This window comes from Balaenoptera borealis, assembly GCF_965194805.1.
Source record: "Balaenoptera borealis genome assembly, chromosome: 13".
In the NCBI taxonomy this organism is placed as follows: Eukaryota; Metazoa; Chordata; class Mammalia; order Artiodactyla; family Balaenopteridae; genus Balaenoptera; species Balaenoptera borealis.
The window spans coordinates 68,658,786-68,686,257 of NC_138870.1; the positions used below are offsets into that span (position 1 = coordinate 68,658,786).

General features: G+C 34.4%; 1 protein-coding gene across 13 annotated transcripts in view; it reads right to left on the bottom strand.

Moving 5' to 3' along the window:
• PPFIA2 (PTPRF interacting protein alpha 2) overlaps positions 1-27,472 on the bottom strand; it is a 468,430-nt gene that overhangs the window by 40,409 nt on the left and 400,549 nt on the right. For all 13 annotated transcript variants that reach the window (XM_082350737.1, XM_082350734.1, XM_082350735.1 and 10 more), the window contains one exon: positions 24,881-24,974. In XM_082350737.1, the coding sequence (XP_082206863.1) occupies positions 24,881-24,974 (94 nt within the window). The remainder of the gene's footprint in view (positions 1-24,880; positions 24,975-27,472) is intronic.

A 27,472-nucleotide genomic window follows, 5' to 3' on the forward strand; every position in this document is an offset into this window, starting at 1 on the left:
ATCCTTTATAAACTTTTTATGAGTTAATACAGAAATAACAGAAATCCTTCTTCCTTTGAATAATACATGCAAATCATCCATTGATTTTATTAGAAATGAAACACTGACATCTAAAAATAATTTTCCCCAACACTTATTCACTAAAATTCAAACATTAAATGTTAATGGACTAAGAAGCTGAATTTTATTATCAGCAAATATCTTATCCCTTAAACAAGAAACTGGCCAACATATGCATATTCTGGCATGCACTACAGGATCTAAATGAAGCTTCTTCCATCTGTCTTGCCTGTTTCCCTTGTTATTTCAGTAGTAGATAAATGCCTGTTTATAGAGGCAGAAGATCAAGTTGGTCATTTTAGCCCCATTCAAGTGATATGCTTGATTTTAGTATGCTCTCTGGGTCCAGGTGGCTATCTCAGGAGTTAGTTTTTTGTATAGACTACAAAATTACTTCTCATTTGAAGAGAACTCCGAGGTAAATTGACTTCCATCACTACAAAGCAATGTAAGGTGTAAAATTCAATAGTACACTTATTTCCATTTATAATCACTACTGGTTTTAATGAAAGCAAAACATCTCAATGACAACAAATGGTTGTTTCTGATAACAAAAAGTTGTAAAGAACCTTGACAAATGCATCTTTAATCACTATCTCTACTACTGACCCTTGACATCCATCTACAAAACCAATTGCAGATCGCTCATGATTGAAATAGCAAGTTTCTGTTTTCTTTGAAACTCAAATTGATATATACCTGGCCAGGACTATATTGGAAAATATATTCTCTATTCCTTAGATGCATTGATCTTACACACACATTTTTACACATATTGCTTTACGTTGACTGTGTGTCTTTCATGCTTAGGAACTCCAAAATGAAGCATTTAATTATTTCCTACTACCAAGTGATTAATTGTTTATTGTGGTGGACTATAATATGTTAAAATATATAATAAAAATGCCTTTATTTTTTATTTATAGCAAAAACTTTCCGTGTCTGTGATGGATGCTACCAAAAAAAATGCAGTGTGACAAAGAACCAGGGAGGCAAAACAAAAATTAAAGTTATAGTAGATGAAGAGACACATAAATCAACTGCTCTTTCATTTCATGGGATAGCAAAGAAGCATGTAAAGCTATTCAGAACCTGGGAAAGGGAACAGCGACACTGGTGCCATGAATCCAAGGTGAAACTAGAGGGGCTCCCTCACCTGGCTTGCTTTACCCTCACCCGTTCCCTCAGGCTTCCCAGTGACATTCCTTCATTGAAAACCAGATTTGGATAGCATAGTCTCACTGTGACAGATATATTGACAGAAATGGGTTGAAGGGTTAAACAACCAACCATCAGGTACTTATTGAGCACCTATTGTGAGCTGAGACCTGTGGAAATACAGACATGCACCCAGTTTTCCAGGAGATCCCTGGTTACGTAGAAAAAGCAAACACATGAAACTGTTTAAAAACATAGTACAATGTACAATTAGATGCCAAAACTCAATGATGCATATTCTGAGGGTGAGGATTTTGGAGAAGGGGTTATTAGCCATGGAAATGATCAGTGAAGGCTTTGCAGCAACTGAACTGACTTTGAAGGGCTGGTGGGAAGGAGTTACAGATGACGTTCCAATCTGGATGAGCAGTAAGGGTGGAGGGTCAGAGGCAGGACTGAACACAGAATACATGCAAGAAAATTTAGAGTAGGCTTCCACAGAGCCAAGAGCATTATTGAGAGTTGTAATATTATATCCATTAGGGAAAAAAATACTTCCAGTTATGTGACAGGTGAGTGGCATTAAAGGAGAAGAAACAAGTATACATTTACAACTAGTTTTTGCTACATTTAGCAAAAAAGCAAGTCAACATGCACTCAACACCTAGGAAGCACATAACATTTTCACAAGCGAATTACATGAGTTGTACATACGCCATTTTTGAAAACTAGAACATTTTAATTCTGACTAGCTCCTTAATAAAAAAATGCACCACATGAGCTGGAGTGATCCTATTAAAAGTTAAATTGGATAATGTAACTTCTCTGCTCATAACTTTCCAATTACTACCTGTCTCACTGAGAATAAAAGCTCAAGCAGCTGTTAGGATCCACCTTACCCTCTTCATCTCTCTGACTCAATTCCCATCTCACTCCACAACACTGGTTTCCTTGTTGCTCCCTGGAAACAGCCCAGGCCTTTTTCTGCCTCAGGACCTTTGCATCTGCTGTTCCCTCTATTTGAATGCTTGTCCCCTCTATCTTCACATGCCTTACTCCCTCACATACTTTAAATCTTTACTCAAATATCTCCTTCCCTCTGAATGTCTCTTCCCCTCCTTCCCATAACACCAAGCAGACATTCTTTATCCGCATTCCTTGCCTTATTTTTTTTCCATGGCACTTAGCTTCAAACATACAGTGTCATTTACTCCTCAATCTGTCATCGCATGAAAGAAAAGAAGCTCAAGGAGGACCAATGTTTCATATACATACTCTGTTCAGAAGTGCATTTGACTTATCTAGAACAAAGTCAGGCACCAAAGAGGTGCTCTGTAAATAGTTGTGAATGTTGAACATGTCAGCCAGTATTTATATTTAGCTGCTTCTTGTTTCAGTAACTTGCATCCCATAATGTATTTTTTAGTCCATTTTTTTAGCCACTTTGTCAGCATAGCACCCATTCCACACGATTCCAAGAGTCTGATCTGGTTTGCGACCCCTGATAGGAATCTGGTTGAGGTAATCCAGTGTGTTCAAATAATCATATTCTCTTTTTGAACAGAAATTTATCATACAATTGTTTGAGAAATCATTGGATGATGTAAACCTTGGAAAATTTTTCTTTTTTTTAGCTTTGTTTATTGTGTTAAAAATCACAAACTCTTATAGCACAATAACTTTAGTAAGAGTTTGCAAAGATAATGAAATAAGGGAGCTCAAGTCCAGTGGATTCTGACCTTTGGTCCTCAGCTGGCAGGGCTAAATCCCAAGTAGAGGCCTTTGAAATGACACACTTGAAGCTGTGAGAAACAGGCCAGATTGGAGTGGATGACTGGATTTTACTCTAGGACTATGTGCTACATGATGTTAACTCCAAACCTGTTTTTCCTTAACCCAAGGGCAGTTTTAATTATGTAAAGAAATGCATTGAAATTCTCAAAGCAATATTACATTTAATTCTTCTCTATTATAAAAAAAGTCTGCATTATACAGAATTTATAAGAGACATATATCTGGGCATATTGGCTTGAGAGAGAGGCACTGTGAGAAAAATAAAGCAATATGGGTAATGCTCTAATTGTTGGAAATCACTGAGTTTAATACATGATGATTTCATAACATTATTAAGGGCACGTATTGCATTAATTTCACGGGGCCATGCTTGTTGTCATTAGATATTTTGAAGTCACTGTCAGAAAAATATTAGAAATACTAAATATAAAACTGATTTGGCTCAAACAGGCATTTTGTATATACTGGTGTTCTCTGTTCATCCAGTGCATGTGTAGAAATTTATGCATTCTCTCTGTACCCCAGATTCAACCTTTTCAAAGGTTCAGTGACAGTTCTTCCAGAGCGATGTCATAATCACATTCCCCAGTACACATCTGCGTCTGAAATTACTGCCTTTCTATTCAGGCCTGAAGAAACATTTTTGCCTCCCTCCCTCCCTTCCTTCCTTCCTTCCTTCCTTCCTTCCTTCCTTCCATCCTTCCTTCATCCCTTCTTTCCTTTTTTCTTCCCTCCCTTCTTTCCTTTCTCCCTCCCTTCTTCCCTCCCTCTCTCCCTCCTTTCTTTCCTTCCTTCCTTCCTTTCTTTTAGACAATCTAATATTTAACCATCCCTTCCCCTCAAATCACTTATACATTACTATAGTTATGGGCACCCATTTTTGTTTTAAGTTTTAGACCAGATTTTAGAGGACATCAGTAGCACTTCCTTCTAGAGGAAGTTTCAGGTACAGGATTGTCATTTCCTGCGTGGAAACAAAAAAAAGAAAAGTACTAATTGTAAGGGAAGGTCATTTTGAATCAGAAAAACTTCTGAGTCACTGAGTATTTTCAGGGAACACATTCTTGTCTGCAATAAAGAATACCATTAGATTCCCTCCAAAGGCCTCAGACTCTCTTGATAAGGGTGTCAGTGAGTTACTGTCAATGGAATGTGACACATTAAGAAGACCCAGCACTTGGGGAACGCTCAGGTGTGTGAGTAATTGGCAAGTTCATACAGAAATGTGCAGAGGGCAGCCTGCACTTGCTTGTGCCTGATCTGAAGACAGGAACAAAGTGTGGGCACCCTAGTAATGTCTAGACCCAAGCATTTCTAGATAAAGGATTGAGAATGTCTAAAAATGTAAATAAATCAAGGGTATTTTCCAGGCTTGTAGTTCCTAAATCCTAATCCAGACTAATTTAAGCAAGTATGATTTTGCTTAAATGATTCCATCCAAATAGAAATGTCTGGCTCCTCCTTTTCAGGTTTTATGTCTTTCTCCAATTATTTCAGTTTTGACCTCATAGGTGGAATAGGCTTACATTTCTAAGCTCTGTTTCCTTCACACTAAACAATATCCACATACCTTCCTGTCTTGTCTTCCCACTCACTTTATCTTGATTTTCAAGACACAACAAAAATACTTCCTCTCAGAAGCCATCCTACCCTGGACCTAGGGGCAATATTTACTACTTATTTTTATAGGCCCCTTAGTACTGAACAATTTTCCCTAGAATATCTTTAACATTTTATTGAGTCAGAGATTTAGCCAGTTTTATTTTTTGTTTTGAGGACAAAAACCAGACACGTGGTAGGTCTATAAAAATCTAATGACTGACTGCCTAACCTAGGCCGGGGGCATACAAAGTCTCTGTTCTCGTACCCTTACAGTTTGGGAGAACAACTTGTAAATCAACAAATTCAATAAGATGATAAAACTCTGAGAAATGAAATTCATTAGTTACTCAAAAATTCACAAACCATGGGGGCAGGAAAGTCTCCTTTTCCGTATTTTTCCCAATGTGGATGGTTCATTGCTGTCAGTGAAAAGAGACTTTATTCTCAGACCACTTAGCCTAGGATGCTATTTTGGGACTGCCAATTTGCGACATGACTGTCTAAATACCATATGGTACCATTTCCTTTGTCACTCAGACTGGCCATTTCAGTCACCCTCCATTTAATGCCTGTCAATTTCCCATTCATACTTTGTATTTTATCTTCTTTCACTTTCTATTTTCACTGCCATTATTCTTTTTTCTGTCTTTTAACTGGCCCCACTCTCCAAGCTTCTTACCCTTGCAATACACTGCCATGAAAAAAATCTGCTGTCATGGCAGAGTAGGTAATACAGTGGGCTCTGAAGTGGGAATGCTTGGGCTGGATTCCTGGTGCCCTCCTTTCTTAGCTGTGCATCCAAAGACAAGTCACTTTACCTTTTTGTGCCTCAGTTTCCTCATCTGTAAAATGAAGTTGATAACAGTACCTACCTCAGAGGGTTGGTATGAGAGTTGAATAAGAAAATATATGTAATGTGATGACAACAGTGACTTGTACAAAGGAAACAGCCAATATGTGAGCTATTTATCATTGCACTATCCTCTGAAAACCCTTCAATGGTTCCTCAAATGCCTAAAGCATAATCCTTAACCTGAATTACAAAGACTGAAATCGGTTTAGTCTTGATTTTCCTTTCTAATCATCCTTCCTTATTTTTCACTAGAACTGAAAACCTACTTTGGCAAATAATATGAACATGAATAATTCCATCTTTGCAAGTACCATTTTCCAGAGTTGGTAAGTTCTTTCTCTTCTTCTTCCACTATCAAAATCTTACTGTTTGCCTAAATCATAAAACTTCCTTTTATTTTTGATCATCCCAGATCCCACAATGACTTTTTTATCTTTCAAAATCTGGAAACTCATAGTGTCAGCATCGCTCATAAAGACTGCTGATGAGCAGCACATACATGGGCCTCATCTCCCACCCAAGACTAAAGTCCTGGAGATGAGAGTTTGCTCTTCTACTGCACCATGCATTTTTCTTTGCAGGATCTAGCCAAGAATATCTTTTGAAAGATTGCTATTTTGTAATCCATGAACTCTCAGTGTTGACAACCATCCAGGATCCTTGATCAAAGGGCAGCTTTTAAGTATTCTATGTCTTTGTTAATATCCAACTACTTATTACACCTTAAAAAGAAGTAAGAATTTTGCTTACCTGTTACACAGATTGGCTGCAGGAAGAAATAAAAGTGCCCTCTCTAACATTAAATATGACATTTTGTAAACTGATCAACTATTACCAAAACTTTTGTTCAAATTCTCATTTGTAGATCATGGAAATGAACTGCCAGAGTCTGCCTCTCCTTTGGTATTCCCTACCTCTCATCCTTGTTCCAACTTCCAGAAAGACCTTTCTAAACACAAATATTTTTGTAAGAGTTGCCTGCTTAAAAATCTCCCCCTTGAGGTTTGTAAGCAGGCAACTGAAAATATAGGTCAAATATCTTAGCTCAACTAAAAAGACCCTTGGTGATCTGGCCCTTGGCTATCTCCCAGCTTCTTCTGCTCAAGCAATACTGAAATACTTGCCATTTTCCAAATACCTCACTCTATTTTACCCTCTATGACTTTGTATATGACTTTTTCTTCTGCCTAGAGCATCCTTCCTTGCATCATAATTGTGACAAACTCACACTTATCTTTCTGACAAAATTTATGCTTTATCCTTCCTGTTAAGATGCCAAGACCTTTCACAGGGAGAATTAATTTTCTCTTCTACACAAATATTATAACTTGTATATACTCTAGTTATTGTACTTACTATACTTCTCATTTAAAATTTAAAATTGCATTTAAATGTAATTAAATAAATTGTATTACAATTGAATACAGTGAGTACTATAATAGAACTTTATCTAATGTGCTCTCTTGTTCATATGAACCACTTCATATCCTTCTGAGATATAATATCATCGTTTGAAAGACCAAAGTTTCTATATGCAGGCAAATTAGGGTTTAGATCTCAGATAATAACAGCTGACATGCATATATCACTTACTATGTGTGAAGCGCTATCCTCAGTGCTTTATATGTGTAAGTCATTTAATCTTCAGGACAATCCAATAAGATACATATTGATACACATTTGCAGATGAGGACACTGAAGAAAAGAGGCCACTTGGAGCACAGAGTCGGTGAGTGCAGAGCCAGAATTTGAGTGCCAGTCACCTGGTCACAGAGTCAGCCTCTTAACACCCCACACTATCCTTTAGCTAATTAACCTCTCTGAACTTTTCATAACTGTAAAAGGAAGATAGTAACAACCACCTCTTTGTTAGAATTAAAGACAATGATAGTTTCCCACCTTTATTTCTCTCCTTTTTATTCATTCATATTTAGGCATATATTTATGTGACTTCCTGGCCAATATAGATAGTCTTTACCCCCTCACTATCACACATTTCAGTCCTCAACCCTATAAGAGAAAAAAGGAGCTATGACTTTTCTTTTCTTGCTGTTCCCTACTACAAACAGGCTCTGAATCTTGGCCAGAGGAAGGAGGTTAGCACCATTTATATAATCAGGATGGAAAAGCTGAATTTGTTGTAATTTGTTTCAGTTCAATTAATTTTGTATTATTGTAATACAAAGTAATTCTCTGGTTGAATAATTTATCTTTAGGGCTTATTTACTTACTGTGGCACACAACAAGTACTTACTTATTGATACAACCAGGAGAAATAAATATGTGGCTCGATAAGAACCAAGAATGAAATATAAGTCAAAATAATTTGACAATTGAATCTACTTCTTAACAGTGTAGCACAGAGAATAAATCTTCCCTACATAATATAACAGTAAATTTACATAGACTTCACACCATTATTAATTATAAAATGTATCTTGTTCCAATAAACTTCAACAGTCAAGAGGGTAAGTAGAACATGATCTCCTCAAATTTCAACCAGACAATGAGCTATAATCTCATCATTCAGAAATCTATATCTGTTGATCAATTCCATGAAAATTAAAATTACATATTTGAGAAACTGTTTGAAATTCTGGTCAGCAAATATGAAGGAAATATGGTGCCACTTCAAATTTTTTAACTTCTGTAAGCTGAAAATGTATATCTTAATTAACATAATTATTCTAAACAGAAATATATTACAAATCCCAATCAGCTGCTTCAGACATTGATTACCTAAGTAAACACATTTAGCTCAATAAAATTAAGAGTTTCAAATCCGACATTAACAAGGTTGACTTGATTTTGAAAGCACGGCATGCTGCGATTTTGTCTGTGTGTAAGTGCAAGTGTGTGTGTTTGTGTATCCTGTTATGGCACATTTTCACATGTAGTGCATATAAAAGTCCATTATACATTTAAGTAGTGTTTTATTTAGATTATCAGAATACATGCTAGGTTGCTTGAAATTATTTGATTACATAAAACCAAAGTTCATTCATGTTGAGACCTTTTTTTTTTCCCTGCAAGCTACTTGAAATGGAGGGCACAGTCTCAGGAAAGAAATTTATTTGTGAATTTGAGTAGGGATTTACATAATTTCACTCCTCATTTTATTTTGAATTTAATCACTTTCAAAACCATTGAAAGGGTATAAACACACACATGCACGCACAAATGCGAAGGAGCAATACAATTACTCATGTTGTTATTAAAAACTAGAGGGGCTTGTATTACTTTCCAGTAAACAATTTCACTTTTGCAAGACACTGTGGTTTGTTCTTCCCAGTCCCTTCCTGACTGTAAATTGGGGACTTACTGGAGGAACATTGGTAATTTTTCAGGTTTATATGGATGCCATTTAGACTAGATTGCTTTAGTGCTTCATCTAATTTTGAGCCCTCTTTAACTCAGATTTGAAGTTTATAGTTTCTATGCTTCTGAGATTATTCATATCTTCTCATACTCTTGTGAGTATTGGGAAGTTGACAGCAATATTAGAAAGTACACAGAATATAAGTCAGTCACTCAAAAGTATGCAGCAAACACATGGGAAAGTTGGGGCTTAAAGTCTTGTCTTCTGATTCCTAATTCAATATTCTTTCCACTTCAAATCTTCCCACGTCTTTACTATGTTTGTACTATCTTCTCCTGACATTCAACCTCCTAAGCTTTCTTTTAGCAACTGTACTAAGGGAATGATTTTGAGGTCTTAAAATGTTTAAATTCCAGGAGCATGTGCAAGACAAGAAATTGAATTTTCCAATTAAGGTAATTATATCAGTTTCTTAAAGTCCATAAATATTGATGCATTATGAATCTATTATTTTTCAATATTTCATTCAAAAAGGGATGGGGGAATGAAGTTGTATTTCTTGACATTATATTCATTATTTCAATTTCCTCATGAAACTTAAAATCATTAGGCCAATAATTCATGATGACATGAAAATAATGCTTTAAAAATCCAATGTCAGAATATCGATTGTTTTTCAAAAGTAAGATCTTACAACTTGCATTTGGCCAGCATAGCTGAATAGTATTCTAATCACAGCTTACCTTGCATTTGCAAGAACACATCCTAGAATTTAATATCATAAATTATCCTTACTTAAGTAAATATTGCATTGTTAAATAATGAGTAATAGTAACTATAACTTAAAATTAGAGTAGGAAAAGTATAACAAATATAAACCATATTAATGAACAAAGCACATGACCTTTATTGGTATATAAAATATCCATATTGCCAATTAGTGACACTCTCCACAGTTCCTGAATAACTGCATCTTATTGGAGCCATTTTACTTGTCCCCTCAAAATGTTTTGCTTTAAATGTAAAAGCAAAACCTCTCTCGATCTGAAGTGTTTTGTAGCTCACCATGTTACCAATGCAGACATTTACACGAAGGTAATATTTTATAATATTATGCATAATTTGTTTTACTTTGAAGCCCAGTTGGTTTTAGAAATAAATAACAAATTCTAAGTTTAGTTCAAAAAGCAGGATTTGAAATTTGAAACAGTAATCTTAGTAATATACCTTTTCAAAGCTTTAAAAATTAACTAGTAGTATAGGAAAGAAAAGAACACACAAAACCAAAGGGTTCAGCCAAAACCAAGGATTACTTTGGAATCTAAGTGTAAAAGTTCTTCTGGGGAAGATCCAGCATTTAACCTTCTTCATGTACGTGTAGTTTTAGTAATCAACAAATAAACTTGTCTCTTGCATATAATGCTGGTGGAGAACCACAAAGCACTAGGAAAAACATACAGGCGGTCTCAGCCTTGCAGCACAGTCAAAAGTACTCAAGTGGCCTGCAACTATTACTTAAGCCTCACTGAATGTCACACTAACTCCTAGAGAGTGACTTGAGAAACAGGGGAAATGTCATCTGGATTGCCTTTTGATATACATGTAATAGAACCGAAGAAACTGAAGTGCCTGAAAGGACAACATGATTAATCTGAATGTGAACATCATTTCTCTGAACCAATGATTCCCTTTATGGTAAGGAAATGAATACACTTCACAACTTTCATTTTAGGTCAGAGGCAGTGCAGCTTGTGTTACAACTGAAAAGAGAAATACTAAAGATAAAAGAAAAAGAGGATGGTGCCGAAAATAAACATGTTCAGCAGCCATTGTGATTCAACTTACCCTGACGTGCTTTTCATGAGATGAAGAAGGACGGATGGAAAAGAAAAGCACACAAATGTTAATGGATACATTTCAATCCAAAGAAAGCCATGGAATAAAACAAGAGCATCATTTCAGATGTGTGGAAGCTCAGATACGAGAAAGACATGGTATTTTTTTTTTTTCACCGTGACACACATACTCACTGCGTCCAAAAGCATAATCAGGCTGAGGGCAGTTCTAATAGTTGACCAGTAAGTCTGTCTCTTGAAAATGAGCCGCTCTGAAACATGCATGACCACATTTTCCCAGCCTCTAGTAAACCCCCGGAGGAAGTCAGGCAGCTTGTTAAAGAATATTTTTTGCCTCAGGCTACTCTTTACAAATAGAAGCAGTAACTTACTAAGTGGTGCTCAGATTCTCATACAGATTTATAAGCTTACTGTTAGAGCTTAAGAAAAATACAGCAGACTTTTGGAAAGGCAGCAACTTGAAGAAAGCACTGGTTTGAGGGTCAGAATGTCTGGATTCTAGTTCACGTACATGGTTTCATCAAAATCACTAGTAGGTTCTGATGTTCAATCTCCTGAACTTAATTTGAGGCAAGAAGAAATTTGTACATTCCAGATCCATAATTTTATAATTCTAACAAGTGCTGTAACAATAATAATTATGTGCCAGTAATCAGATCATGAGAAAGTATAAAACAAATTCTATCACTCTTCTTCCCCTGCCACACGGAATTCTTCCTCCTCTATTTGAACTGCCAAAATAAATGTTGAGCTGTGCTAACTGGGTGTCTTTCAGTAGAAGCATTTATTTATCTGGACAGTTGTTTATAAATGTTGCTCTGAGGGAGAAAATGAACTAGATTGGTTCACCAATGCTACCAAAAATCATCACAAAAACGTAGATTTAAACGTAGTGTTTGAAGTAGCCCACTTGTTCCCTGGATAGAATAGAGGCACTGGGAAAATATGGAATTTAAATAATCCAACAAAAGGCCATGAGAATATTATTTACAATTTTCTGTACAAGCATAATAGACTAATTCTTAGAAAAATAAAACTTACTATAGCTCATAAAATAGAGTCAATATAACAAAATATGAAGCAGAGATTCCTATCTAAGAAATGACGCAAGTTAGAGAGCTCCCTTTTTTATTGCACAATCATTATAAAGAGAAGCTGGACGTGCGATGCCACACCCTGCACATGCCTCCTCCAAACACATTCATTCAGAGAAACTGTGTATTCTTTCATTAAATGTGCATTTTAGAGAAATGCATGTTCTTTGACCTTAGCTGCAGAACAGCTGTGGCAAGCTCTTTAAATTTTCACATAAATGAAAACATAATTGTCCATACAAATTGGCATCACAATGTCCTAAGAAATTGAAGGCATATTTCTTACATCATATATGCAACAGAAAGAAAATTAAGACCCAAAAGAGATACATTCCAGGCGGTTAAAGTGGTTTTCCTGTCAACATACCTGTGAACTCTTTGATGAGTTCTGAGAAAAGGGCAATTTCTGTGTTCTTCATGAAAATTGCCAGAAGTATTTGGGGCCAGTTATTACCATGGACAAAATAATCTTCCTCAGTCTACTAGCTACCTAGGAATTGCTCTCCAATAAAACAAGTTGAACAAATCTGTACACAGTGGAATATTAATATTTCTCACATATTTATTTATCATTTTTAAAATAGGAAACTTGAACCTATAGAAATACCCTGAATATAAAACATAAGAGAAATGATGAAAATAAACAGGAAACACAAATATAAAGGCATCACTCAAGAAGTATTGCTTAAAGTTCTAATATATTTATCGATATATATGTTATCTGACTTTTCATAGTTTTTATGAACTTTCTCCTCCTCTATAGTCAATTAGTTTAAGAGCAATACTGAGCAGCTATTTCACTTTAGAATATTAAGTATTTCAGCTCACGACCTTCAAAAAAATATGTTCTGCAAAGGACAAAGCTATAATCATAAATAACTCTAAGAGAGTTTGTGATAGTATATTATAAATTCATATCAGAGGTAATATATATTTGCATAATTTTTTTGGTCTGGATAAAGTAATTTTTCTTCTTATAAAAACTGATATTCTTTTCTACATGCAGTTATTTACAGGAACATATAACCTCTTATTCTTTTTCTTTCTACTCCAGATTGTCAAGGTTACGAGACTAGCAAGAGAGATTCTGGTCAAGAATTAACATTTTTCAGTTAAAGACCACTGTAAGTAATAGGCAAATAACAATTTTTCATTGACCTAGAAAACAGGTTTTAAGGTACCCTCTAATGAATAAGATCAATCCAGTTACTGGCACAATATTTTCCTTGGAAACATCAGCATACATCCAGACACAAACAAGAAGACATTATCAACTAACGTATATCTTATATTCCAAAACAGGATTCTTAAATGTTTAAGTTGCCTCACTTTAATCTTCTAGATCTCTTACTGAATGAATGGGCCTTCTGTTTATAAACTAGCTAACTTTGAATGTACAACTTCATATTAGAAATAATTTACTAAACGAACTCCATATGTGGAATATAGTTGCCTCTTGCTTCTTAAGGTTCAAGTTGGTGACTCAGAAATTTTAAAAATCAATTATTAACACCAGATTGGGAAGTGAACAGGTAGTAACTGAAGTGGAAAAGTGGAATGAAGAAAGGATTTCTTTCAATAGGTGAAACTTGAGAATGTTTAAATGCTGACGGCCACAACACCGAAGAGAGCAGAATTTGAATGCGTAAGTACAAGTGGGAAACTGGCACAACGTGACAGACAAAATGCGAAAGGATGCTCTTAAGTAAGAAGAGATTAACCTAGTTTCTGTAATAAAGCAGGATGGGGGCAAGTGTTAGTGTGGATTTGGCAGCAGATAATTCAGAGGACTCAGATTGGTCTCTTTTTTTCTCTCGCTCTGAAGTAGAATGTGAACGCACCTGCAGAAGATGTGGGTTTGAGGACAGTGGAGGTCTCCAACAGAAGTTGTAGAGAGTAGAAAGAAGATTGGTGAGAGAAAAGTACTGGGATTACTTGGCAGTGTTGAATTCCCAAATGAAGCTGGTCCAAATTTCCCTGCATTAATTTTCTCCTGCAGCACAGAGGTGCCCAAATGTAGCCATGGAGAAAGAATATTCATTGGTGGCTGTAGTTACGATGTGGATGTCACCAAATGTAAGAGGAGTGATGGGCTTTAGGAATTTTTGAGTGTGGTGAAATTATGGACATAGAATTCAAGCTAAATAGGGAGAGAGAAGAGAACCAAATGGGGCTGATGCACTGGGAAAGGATAGAAGTTTTTAAAAAGACGATAGTAGAAGAAGTTGATAAAGGGAGCTGAAGGGAGGAGATAGGAAGAAATGATATGCTTGAATTAGTAATTTTCGAACAGGAATGATTTGGGGATGATGACAAGATTCAGAATACAGCATGAGAGGCGTCTGACTTGGAGTAGAGAATGACATTGGAAGTAATGAAGCTGTGAACTTAAAGGTTAAGTTGTGAATGGTTGTTCTATGTGGATACAAGAGCACCCGGGGTGATGGCAGAAATTGCTTTACATATAAAGACAGATGATGGGATACAGATAAAAATAAATAGCGAAGCACATTTCTAGTGATCCTTACAAATGAAAGAAAATGGTTCAGAAGTTTTAAGTATGGTTCATCATCATACTTCTTCAGAAATAATTTGTCTTTAAAGTTAATATTGATTCAAAATAGCTAAAATATTTGAGACTCTTTAAAAGAGGTTAAAAAATCTTTATTCTTCCAAGAATTTTTGTTATTCATTTGCCTAGCAATCATACCCCAGTCAAGCCCCAAATTAAAATTTTAAGTATGTAGAATCTGAAATAAAGACATTTAATTGTATGTTCATGTATATATATATATATATGCATAAAATATAACATATATACACATACATATATATTTTTGAATGAAAAGTCTTTTGTTATAGAATTATTTTTTATGAAATCCTAGCAATAGGACGTAATCAGTGCCCTTCTTAGAAATGTGGAAACAAGGTAGAGAAGCTTGCTTCCTGAAAGGCTAATTTTAAATAACTATGGGAAAAAAGCACATCTTCAAAGTCCTTATAAAAATTACCATACAGAGCTAATATAAGAGCCTATATTTCTGGAAATAAATATAGAGAATGCTCTCCCAATTAAGATGTCAGTCAGCATTATATTTAAATTTACCTTAATTAGTCACTTTTTTTCTTTTAATAAAGGAACTTAATTATCCCTGCTATTAGGCACTAACTTTGAACGTTTTACTGGGATGAATAACATTAGATTGATTCAAGCACAAGTTTAAATTTCTTACATAGCTTATTTATTAGTGATCATTACTATTCTTTTTTTTAACATCTTTATTGGAGTATAATTGCTCTACAGTGTTGTGTTAGTTTCTGCTGTATAACAAAGTGAATCAGCTATCTGCATACATATATCCCCATATCCCCTCCCTCTTGCGTCTCCCTCCCACCCCTCTAGGTGGTCACAAAGCACCGAGCTGATCTCCCTGTGCTATGCAGCTGCTTCCCACTAGCTATCTGTTTTACATTTGGTGGTGCATATATGTCAATGCTACTCTCTCACTTCGTCCCAGCTTATCCTTCCCCCTCCCCGTGTCCTCAAGTCCATTCTCTATGTCTGCGTCTTTATTCCTGTCCTGCCCCAGGTTCATCAGAACCATTTTTTTTTTTTTTTAGATTCCATATATATGTGTTAGCATACGGTATTTGTTTTTCTCTTTCTGACTTACTTCACTCTGTATGACAGACTCTAGGTCCATCCACCTCACTACAAATAACTCAATTTCGTTTCTTTTTATGGCTGACTAATATTCCATTGTATACATCTGCCACAGCTTCTTTATCCATTCATCTGTTGATGGACACTTAGGTTGCTTCCATGTCCTGGCTATTATAAATAGTGCTGCAATGAACATTGTGGTACATGATTCTTTTTGAATTATGGTTTTCTCGGGGTATAGGTCCAGAATTACTATTCTTATATCAAACTTTGGGATAATATGTGTGGCTAATTATATCAGAAAAAAAATCAACTTTATAAAGCAGCTACACCACTTTGAAATTACCTCCATTTCTCATTCTTAAAAAGAGATGTTTAATTTGAATACATTTGTTGCTCTTTTTGAAGGATGGGATGGGGTCAGATAAGAAACTAATTATTCTCTATGAAAAAAATTATGTTACTCTTTTCAGAGTATAAAGAGAGAGATTTTTTTTGACTCCTCATGGAGACCATTTAAAGGTAGATAGGGTACTCATGGTCCAGGTGAAAGACTGCACTACATACTCCTTAAATTGTGGCCTTATCCCGAATCCTAAATAATTCAGAGAAAACAGGGCTCAGGAAACCTGCACTTTTATATACCACAGTGCTTGGAAAGCTATGTTTCTTCATGTGTGGAGGAAATAGCAGTTTCTACCTCAAAATCTTTGTAAAAACTTAAAGAGAAAATACATGTAAAATGTGTAGAACAGTGCCTAGCATACTGCAACTACTCAGTGTGATTATTAAATATTTATTACATATAAAGTAGATCATTATTATCATTACTACACAAAGGATGAGGAGGAAGATGGAACAGGATATACGCACACAAGGAGACAGAAGTAGTTATAAACAAGAAATAGATATAAAGTATGTTAAGAACATAACATGTAAGATGGGAAGTAGAGACAGATAAAGCTGGTGACATAAACAGGAACCAGGTAATATAGGGATTTAGGGGCTATATAAAAGCATTTGGAATTCATCCTAGGGATGCTAGGAAATGATTGAGCGATTTTAGGCAAGTTTAGAAATATGATTTAGATAGATCTCTTTAACTGAAGTGTGAAGAATGGATGAGAAGAAGGCAAGGCTGGAAGTATAGACATTGTTTTAGTATGATGGCCTGAGAAAGAAAAGAAGAAAATCAACATGCTTGAGAGATGTTAAAGAGCTAGCATCTGGAGTAATAGTGTAGGGAGGTGACAGTGATCATGTACGCAGGTGCCTAGAGGAAGGGTAAGGACAAGGCAGAACGAGGGGTAAAGGCAAAGCCCAGACTTCTGGTTTGGTCATCTGGGTGAAAGTCACTGCCCTAGTTCCTGTTCCATATTCTTAGTTTTTCGTCTTCTTTTTCCACCCAGCTTCTAGTCATGTGTTCATTTATTCTGAACATATGTTTTGAGTACCTACACTATGCCAAGCATTGCAAATGTTTAAAAAAGCGGAGGTTCTCTGCATCTAGTTTTTTGAATTGTGTAGAGAATCACAGAATCCCAAGGCAGGGGCAATTTAAAGAGCATGTACTACAATCTCTCAGCTGAAATTTGAATCCCTCATATAATAATTTTGCCACGTCCATATGCTTGGCAGGTCTATGTTGGACATAATCATGAGGAACAACTCTCTTTCTAAGCGGTCAATTCTTCTCAGATCTGTGATTGTTAACAATTCTTAGACGCAGCTCAAATTTATTTGTAACAATCTCTCACTTTTGGCCCAAGATCTTGTCATGCAGCCAAAAGAATACACCTGATTGCTCTTTTTCTTAGTAGCATCTGGATCTTTGTTGTCTACACTCCACATGTTCCTAATTATTTCTAACACTGCTTGAACACATGGTTTGGTGTCATCTTGTTATGCTGGTCATGTTCCTCTGAATATATGTCTGAATACATCTACTTCAAGCCTGTTTCCCAGAAATTAACCGAATATCCAGCTATGATCTGGTCAGTGCATAGAGCTTTGGCCTTATCAATTGCTTTTTGGATATTGGAAATCAATATCTTTATCAGGCATTGCTAATTTGTCTTTTTTTGGTAGAAACATTTTTCTTAGGAGCTGCAGTTAAATGATATATATCCCCCTATACACAAGTAATCAATATGTATGGTCATGAAGTTGGATGCAGATTTATATAAATGACCCTATTAAACTTCATCTTGTTAGATGTGCATTTCTCTTTAAAGGTCTTCCTTAAACAAAATTATTTATCTAAAACTTAACTATGTCCTTTAGCTTCATGCTTTCACAAATCTCATATTCGTATTTAAATCAAATATGAAAAGGCTGAGTCCACCACCTTCTGTTTCACTCAGTCATCATCAATTCACTTGTTCAGCCCCTGTGATTACAACGGTCCCACCAGTTATATTTCCATGCTGTTAGTCTCATTTCAATCTTATGTTCATTTAGAAAGTAACTGAAATACCTTGCTAAACTCAATCTGTGGTATTTCAACAGCATTTTCCCTCATCTACATGTCTGGAAAATGTTTGAAAAGTTTAAGGACACAGCTTATTCTTAAGGAACTCCATTTACTCCTGGTGATCAATAATCCCTTTTCTTATTGTTCAAAAATAACCTAATAGATGTTTCACATTTATTTTGGGAACTAACAGTGAGGTGACCAGTCTTTAGCTCAGAAAACATCCGTTAAATAAGAACATTAGGTGGCTTTAGGCTTATGGCACTTTTCTCATTCTATTCAAAGACCAGAGACTTAGAGAAAGGATCATGGCCACTGAAATACTTAAGTGCAATAATTTATTTTCATGACTGTGTCTCTATAAGCTCTTTGAAGAGTGGAACTGTATAATTCAAATATCAGTAGTTTCTAACACAGTTCTTGGGACATAATAGGCACTAAGTGAATGAGTGAAAAGTTATCATTTGCATGTTCCATTAATCCAGGATTTACTTCAATCAAGACAAATATGGATTTTATTTTTTAGAAAAGGTGGTCATTCTTCTGGTACATGTAACTGTCTTGAGTTTTCACTTACTATTATTAATTCTTATCTTATTCTTTTCATTTTTCATGGAGAGCAAATATGGGAACAATACCGGGCTTCTGGTTCTACGTACTCTGTAATCTATTAACATTGCACCGTAGGTTCATAAGAGCAGCCCTATTTCCTCCATGTTTTCTTCCTTCCTCCATATGTACATATATATAAAGAGCACATTGGTTTTCCTCAGATTCATTTTTCCTAACAAATTTCAATGGATTTTGGCCTTTAGCCTTTGGCTATTAGTACTTTTTAGGTTCAAGAAATTCTTAGAATTGTCCATGGCTGGAGCTTGGCAGGGCTATCCATGATCAGATGGTAAGGCAATGATAGCTCTAGCTCAGTGCAGGCAGAGAGGACAAACTTCTGGAATTCCAAGTAGGAAACTGTGACACATTTTCCCAGATAAATATTGAGAACATTGGGTTTAGGTTCTGAAATAGTCTACTTTTATTAGAGCTTTTTGAGTTGGTTGCCCAAGAGTGTTCCCCTGTAACCATGTCTGTGCTAAATGAACTCTTGACTATAACTAATTGATCCAAGTACAAATATCTCTTCTACATTAGGCCAATCAGATTCTTTCACCTAGGAACTTAAAAATGTGAAATAGAAAAGACGAGTTCTTGACAACACTCTAGAGAGTATTTCATAATCTGTCATAGTTGAAATTTTACAGTTGTCCTGGCACTGTTGCTTCTGCAATCTCTGAGATACTCTAATATCCTACCAGTGAATTCCCCTTTTTGTTTTATTCAGCCAAATTTAGTGCCTATAACATTCTTACAAAATATATTTTTGTGGGGGAAGCAAAGACATTTACCTTCCATATATATGACCTTACTTACATGGGAAAATGTATTCAAAGCTTCTAACACATGTCTTACAAATTAACCTCTGGAATACAACTCATTTATAAGTTTAACTTGGCATATAGGCACTTAACAAGTATTTATTGTATGAAAGAATGTTGTGGAGTTTCTGTGATACCTTTAATTATGAATATTTTCAGTGACATTTATTTTGCTTAGAGATATGCAAACTCTGAAACTTCCAAATGCCAAAGATTAAAAGTGCCAAGTCTCAAAACATATTGACGTCTATGCACTGAAGGAGACCTTTAGGATTGCAATGGAAATAAATTAACTAAATCTATAGAGCTTCACTTTTATGTCTTTGAAGTCCTAACATAAAGATTCATTGGTAGTGATTAACTGTGACTGTTATGCTCCAAGGATAAAACTACTTCTCTGGAGGATGCTGCCGATAGCTGAGTTGGAATGTTAATTTCATTTTAATGATGTTGAAAAATTGATTTCAAATACGAAATCCATATTCACTTAGCAGTGATATCCATTCAGGAGAACATAGCAAATCTAACATATAATAATATATTACCTATATTATAACTAAAGATTGAAAATGATAAATTAGTCAGTATATTAATATTCATATGGTATCTTTCAATTTAGTCTCAAGATACAGAAGATTTCAACATGCATATATGTTTTAATTAAAAAATTCCACAGTGTTAAAATGCAGGAGAAAAACATTAGCAGATAAAAAATGAGACAGATATTTCAGGATTTGTATTTCTGGAGCTAAGTAACCATTCACTGGGTATTCTGTCGATTTTAATACATTCACTGCCTATCAAGGACTGTCGTGAGAGTTAGACAGGTGTATTACTAATGAAACAGACAACTTCATCTTTAATCTCATAAGTCTCTGTAAAAATAAGCTTCTTAGAATCAAAGTTAAGTCTAGAAATAAAAATCTTTTAGGTCAATACATGTAACACAGTCTAGTCTAACAAGTCTTTAGATTGAAAGTAATGAAATAGAAAAATGAAACATAAAAATCATTTGAATATAAACATACTTATGACATTTCTGAACCTCAGAGATAAAGGGAGAACTCAAACTTTCAGGAGAGAGAGAGAGAGAAAGAAAGGAAAAAGAAATCCTGTATGTTATACGTAAAAGAATGACAATCAGTTGACATTAGACATAACTGGAAGCCGGAAGAGCAGTATGTTTAAAGTTTTGAGGAAAAATTATTTTAAACCAATACTTTTACAATTTTCAATTAATCTTATGCATAAAATATATTTACAGATCTTAAGAAGTTTGTCATAAACCTTATCAACACATTTCCAGAGATGGTGATACGGGAAATTGGCAGCTAGATATGTTCCAGGAGAAAAAATAAGGTAAGAAATCTGAAGAGATATTAATACAAATATATTGATACTTCTAAAACTCTTTTCTAGGCAAAGATGTTAACGACATAAAATTTCATTTTCTTCCTTGTGAGTTCATAGTTATCGATTCTAGAGTAACATATTTATGGAATCATAATATTGTAGATGCTATTTTTAAGGAGAGATGGGGCTTATACTTGCACATCTTGGAAACCTATGACTACCCAGTTCTTTCTGTGTCAGGTAACTTTATCTAACTTGGGGGTTCAGTTTTAGGAACCTCCCTTTTCCCATATACCTAACTCATGTTCTATCAGCTGTATCAGTAATAAAGCTGACATTTTGATCTCTTTTTGTCTGACTCCTTTGTCTATTACCAAATAAATTCTAAACTTTGGCAAAGAACAGAGTTTCTATTTACTGGGTATTAAAATACCCACACCTAGATTCTAAGTGAAGTTCGGGGAGTTAGGGAGTTACAGAACATTCATAAATTGAGGTTTTTGGTGGGCCAGACCATGTACGTTTTTGACCTTGCAGTAGCTTCTATTATGCTGTGCAGTTATTTTTTGGAGTTGTGTGGTTGACTTTCATTGGCCATCCTGAGCAAGTAGCTTTAGGTCTTAGTCTAAAACATTTGCTGGAGAGCTAAGAAAGGGAAATAAGTTCTTGAAGATCAGGATGATAAGTATAAAAGAGAAGTGAAGTTCTCAGGTCTAGTCTTAGAAATGCGGAAGATGTTCAGTTTGTGTTAAATCAGAAAAGATGCTTGCCATCCAATGAAATCAAACAAGGGATGATGGAAAAGATCTCAGAGAGTAGTGACACATTGAGAAAACTGTGGAGAATCATAATTTTAATACGGAGACACATATTGCAAATAATAAGTGACTCAATCCTTAAAGATTAGGAGAACTATAAAACAAGACTGCAGAAAAACTGGTCCAATTTTAAAGGGGAAGGCTAGACAAATTAATATGAAGTACTCGAAGGATTACAAGATGAGTTTCAGTTTGATGCAATTATTGTAGGTATTGACTGTACTCCATATAAGCCTGGTGACAAAATTTATGGAATTAAAGATTTAAAGTAAAGTACAACAAAGATAAGATGTAGTAAAAATGAACCAGGTAGAACAACAATAGATTGACTTTAGACCTTAAGATTAGATGTTGTTCTGATGGAAGAATAGCACCTGAGTGATAATACACAACTCAGGAAGATAATACTCAACTCAAGAATTTTTAGAACAGTAGGTGCTTTAACAGATCCAGTATTGTTGTTTCCTATTTATCATCATAGGACAGTAGCTAGAAATATAAGAAAAACAAATGTCTGCACCAGAAAGCAAAGTAGAAGTAGAACAAAGTAGGAACACAGACCAAGTAAAACGCTTTAATCTACACGTGTTTAATTTGCTGGATGGTAAATGCACCTCAAGTTAGACCTTTGTTTGGGACTGCTAACATTGCAAATTTCTGAACTTTGCAAGAATTTGGAATGTCTTGAATGCTGCTTTCTGAAAGTATGTCCCCCATATGGTTTTTAAAAATGTGTCATAAGTAACTTATTTAAAGATTTCTTCCAATTAAATTTAAATTCACAGATTGTCAACTGTAGATACCTGATATCCTAGTAAAGTTAAAAAGAAGACTTTTTTCCAGCTCTGCTATTCCCACAGGTAGACTAATGAATCTCTGATACGAACTTTGGTACAGTGATCATAGGTCTAAGTACTATGTCCTGGACACATCATTTGGCTTGGTCATTAGATAAAATGTAGAAAAACAACTGTTAAGAAACTACAGTCATTGCAACCATGCATGTACAATCTATAGTGTTCAACATTTTGAAATAGTTTGCTCCATTTTTTTGTGTATTTTTCCAAAAAAAGTACTTGAATTTTTTTCCATCTTGAAAGTAGACAAGTACACATGAAATTTGAACACAGAAAAGAGTATGATTCCTTGAAGCACACTTAAAGAGGATATGGTGTCTTAAAAAAAAGAATATTGGAATTGTTTAAATAAAATTGTAAATGCTTTAGAAAATTTGAGAACGTGATCAATATTTAATCATAATTAATAATACATTTGATAGAAGTAAATTTTGAAACTATGTCATTTAAAAATAATTTACCTTGCTTATCTTGTAGAACCCATTACATGAAGGCACTTCACTCTTTGGTAACCCAGAAACCCAGGCATGGTGCCATGGAAGTCCTGAATAAGTGTTAGCACTTCCTTATACGTCTTACAAATACAGGTTGCATATTTGTGCTCATAGGGCTTTGTTATGAGATTATCAATAATAAGAGAGAGATTTCTGTCCTTTCATTGATTAACAATGCTAGCCTTGTTGGATCCATTTTAACCCAAATATTATTATTCTATAGGAAATAGTTGTGCTAAGGAATGTTAGCCTTTGTTGTATTATAGTTTGTTTTAAATAGTCTTCTTAACATTCAAGACTAGTATTCTATTTACCACATTTAAAAATTATATTTTGCCAAAACATATGCAAAATGAAACAATAAAGTCAAGCATAGTAAGATCTCAAACCAAGTCCAGAACTAAAATCACTTTCTGACTATGAGGATACTTAGGATTCAAGAAATAATTCCATAAAATTAATATCAAATCAATCCAACAGTGTGTAAACTTAACAATTGCTAAACTTTAATTCTAAATTTATGATATTGTCAAGTCATTGTATAATTGGAATTTTTTAACTTTAGTAGCTGTTAAAATGGACACTTAACTTGGTCCATAAACAACAAATGAACTATGTGAGGCATTGCCTTATATGCAATATGAAAACAGGCCAGATTGCCATTATTTGTAAATATTTCATTGTGGGAAAAATGAGAATTAACTTTTAAGGGAAATAAGCCATGTCCATTAGCCAGGCTAGGTTTTGATTATTCTTATTCATTTAGATTTAAAGCAATCTTAAATAAATACATTCAAAATCCTTTAGACATCAAATAAATTTTAGAGTCTATCAAAGGAGATTTTTTTTTTCTCAGTAAATAACCATAAAATATAACATTTATTGATAGGAACATATTGTGATAATATTTAAATACACTTTTGAGTAATCAGTAATGAAAGAGGAAATATTTATTAGTGTGGAATGTGACTGAGCATTTAATTGTCTTCAAGAAATAATGCTCCCACGGTCACTTCTTTTTTCTGCACAGTATTCCTACTAAATTTAGGTATATAACTAATTTTAGTAAGTAGAAAATTAATGACACAATTAGACTAGTGGACTTTTCTACAACTTGTAACTACATATTTCTTCATTATTAGCAAACATCTGCAAAGCAAGCGAGAAGGCAAAATATGAAGTAAATTAATTAGCCTGACTAGTATAACCACGTGCACATTAGCCTGACTAATATAACCATGTTACAATAATGATGACTAGAGCAATGAACATTCTTTCATAGGAAAGAAGGTTAATATGAAAACTATAAACACAATGTAATATTTGAGAGGGAAGAAAAGGAGTAACCAACCAAATGATTCTGGAATAAAGAGAAATTCTTTGGATTTTAAAGAACATGGTCTAAAGGTCCTATTTCATCAGTGAAAATGTTACTAAGCTTTTAAAAAATATGTTATATATGGACCCACTTGCTTTCTAACAGCTGCTGAGACTCCAAAATTGCCAGTTTTGCAAGTCATTTAAAGGTTCCACATTATACATGAATGAAAAAAATACACTATCAGTTTCCTGACAGATGCAAAACAATCTGCTGTGAGTCTAAAATAAGTTTATGTTCAATCAGTCAGAGAAACATTCTCCTTTTAAATACTCCATTTTAAGAGGAGGTCCTTTAACTGTTGTGAGAGGAACATGAAGTTGGATACTCTCTCATTTTATCATACCAATTCAGTACTGAATTTAACATCAAATGGAATATTACATTATTTGTAAGGCTACATTTAAATATTTTAAATATATTTGAGTTTTGAAATAAATGATCTCTTAGAAAAAAACTGTTTATTTCTACTATGGGCCAAAGATTTTTATTTTAATAGTTAGCCCATTATAACCATGAAACTGGTGCACCAAATAGTTTTAGGGAAGACCAGGACACTACTGGCCTCTGTCTATTGTTTTGTTTCCAATTACTCTCTTTTTAATTCCCCACAAACAATGACACAAAGTAAGTAAAAGTTAGAAAAAGGAGGAAAAAAAAATCTCCAAACCTACTTTTTCTTCAGTCTTCTATCCTTCTCAGCTTGAGTTCCAAGTTTGCCTAACCCCAGGGACTCCTGAGCTGCAGCTTCAGTCTCCATAAAGCCTCCTGTGAAGAAGTAACTATTCATATTAGGTTGGATATATTGTATCAATTCTGAAATTAAATTTTTAAAAGTTTATTTGAGCAATTGTTTAGTATTACATTAAAAAAAAAATGTTTTGGCCTGCCTTTGTATTTCTAACACAATATGCATTCAATGGCATGGGTACATACATAAACATACACTGAGACAATGAAAAAAATAAAAGGTACCTCTTGGTAGACCATTCAATTGCACCTAGTAGCAACATAATACATGTAGCCTGTACACTGACAAACACTTGAATATATAGTTTGAAAGCTATGAGGTCTATTTTTCCTTACGAAAAATGAAAAAACTGTGCAGTGTGTGAGGTTTTTTTCAATGTTTGAAACGTGAAATTTTTCATATATAATGAAATAAATGATAGCCCAATGAGCAGAAACTCAGGTGTATGTCTTCAATTCCAAGTTGAGAGAATGGAGAAACATTTGCTGAGTTATCAAAACTTTCTGTATCTTGTTCTGGAATCCTCTTCTGCTCACTTGGATGACTCCTATATCCTTCAGTACCAACGTAACTTCCAGAACTTCCTATGTTCTGGCAGGCTTTGTTTTGTTTTGTTTTGTAATTTTTATAGTAATACCTGAAAAAATTCTAAATCTTTCTTCAAAAGACCCTGGTAAGACTTGTTTTTACCTAGCAGGTCATAAATTATTTGATGTAGTGTCAGTTTTATTGGCTTTGGGGTATATCTGATATATATAACCTTGGAATAAGAGAAGGAAGAAAGGAAAGTGTGTTGGGCACCAAACAATTTTACAAAGCAATTATTTAGTATCTTTAAACATATCATTGTTCATAAATTATCTGTTGTAATTGAAAAATGAGAACTTAATCCTGGGCTCTGTTTTCTCTTTGCTATTTACTATGTAAAAAACATGAAGTCAAGGTAAATGAAAAATGCTCATTATTTTTAAGTCGTTTTAATTGGAAGAGATTTAAATTTCCATTTAAGCTCAAGATTAAGTAGAAAGATTTAAGCTAATATTAACTCTTAAAAGTCTACACAAAAACATTCACCAATATATCAGTAAATAAGTACTATTAAAGATAATTTTGTTGTAATTATTTTTCATAATTCATTTTAACAAACAATTTAAATACTCAGTATTATCAATTCTGGATCATTGATATAAATAAGTTAATCTCATAGCCTACTAACTCTGTTACTGAACTGGATAATTATAAGAAAGTCCTCTTTAATTGAAAACACATTGATTGCTGTCTAGATCTTATTCAGGGATTCAGAGTTTGAGGACTGAAATTTATTCAATTATGCACATATGCAATTAATACTTAAAGAACTTTTTATTGTGAATGATTTTCGTTGTTGGTATCATTAGGAAAGTCATCCACTAGTTGACTAAAGTACTCGGGAAACATTTTTAAATGTGGGAATTTCCATTATGCACAGTGAGTGAATATTTTCATTTTATTTCTCTCATTGGTATACTTGCCCTACTGTACATCCATAAATTACTATTCACAATCTGCAATTAACAATAAAATTGTTCTCTTGAAACATAAATGGAAATGAATAACGATTCACTTAAAAGTTAAAAATTCTTGATCAGTCCAGATGGGGACACAGAGATTGATGAGTAGACCCATTCTATAAACAATGAGACATTTTCAACCACTACACGGTTGAATGAACCAGGCTTTTTGCCCTTCTGAGCAAAGAACATTTTAAATTTTTAAATTTAAATTTTAAATTTAAATGATTTAAATTTAGATTTAATTTTTTTTCAAGAACCCAACATTTTAATTAGAGAAAAGAACAGTTTTTAAAAAAATTAACACTCTGGAGGAGAAACAAAGAGAGCTCTAGAGGAATTTTGTGAGTCAAAACTAGACCCAGAAAAAGTAGATATTAGACTTTTCTTCTCATAAATAAAATTATAAAAATAAAAAGCATGAGGAGCTTGGAAATACTCTGAGCACTTCAGAATCTAATATCCTTTGAAAAGAATTTAATAAAGAATTGTCGACACATCCCGTTTGAAAATGCCAATAGAAAATGACACTTAAGGCCATAGTAGGCAAAATTATTTTTAAGCAGCATATGTAGAACCGTACCCTTAAGCAGGAGCAAAAGTCTAATTATGTGCATTTTTTAAGCCCAAATAAAACATTTCTAGATGAGAAAAACATTCTTTCATAGAACTGATCCAGCTGCCCCATAAATCCCAGGTTCGTCTTTCCAACCACCTGACCAGCTAACTGGTAGGATGACCTCAGTCAAACCAGCTTATGAACTCTTTTACTCTGTGGATGATTATCTAAATCTGGTGAGAGTCTGCTTCAATTTTTTCTAGCTATCAGTGGGATCCCATGGCTGTGTGGACTTTAGGAATATCTACTCATCTAGACCAGTGTATTCATTAATCACATATGGCATTGAGTACTTGAAATGTGGCTGGTCCAAATTAAGCGCTCTGAGTATAAAATATGCAAAAGA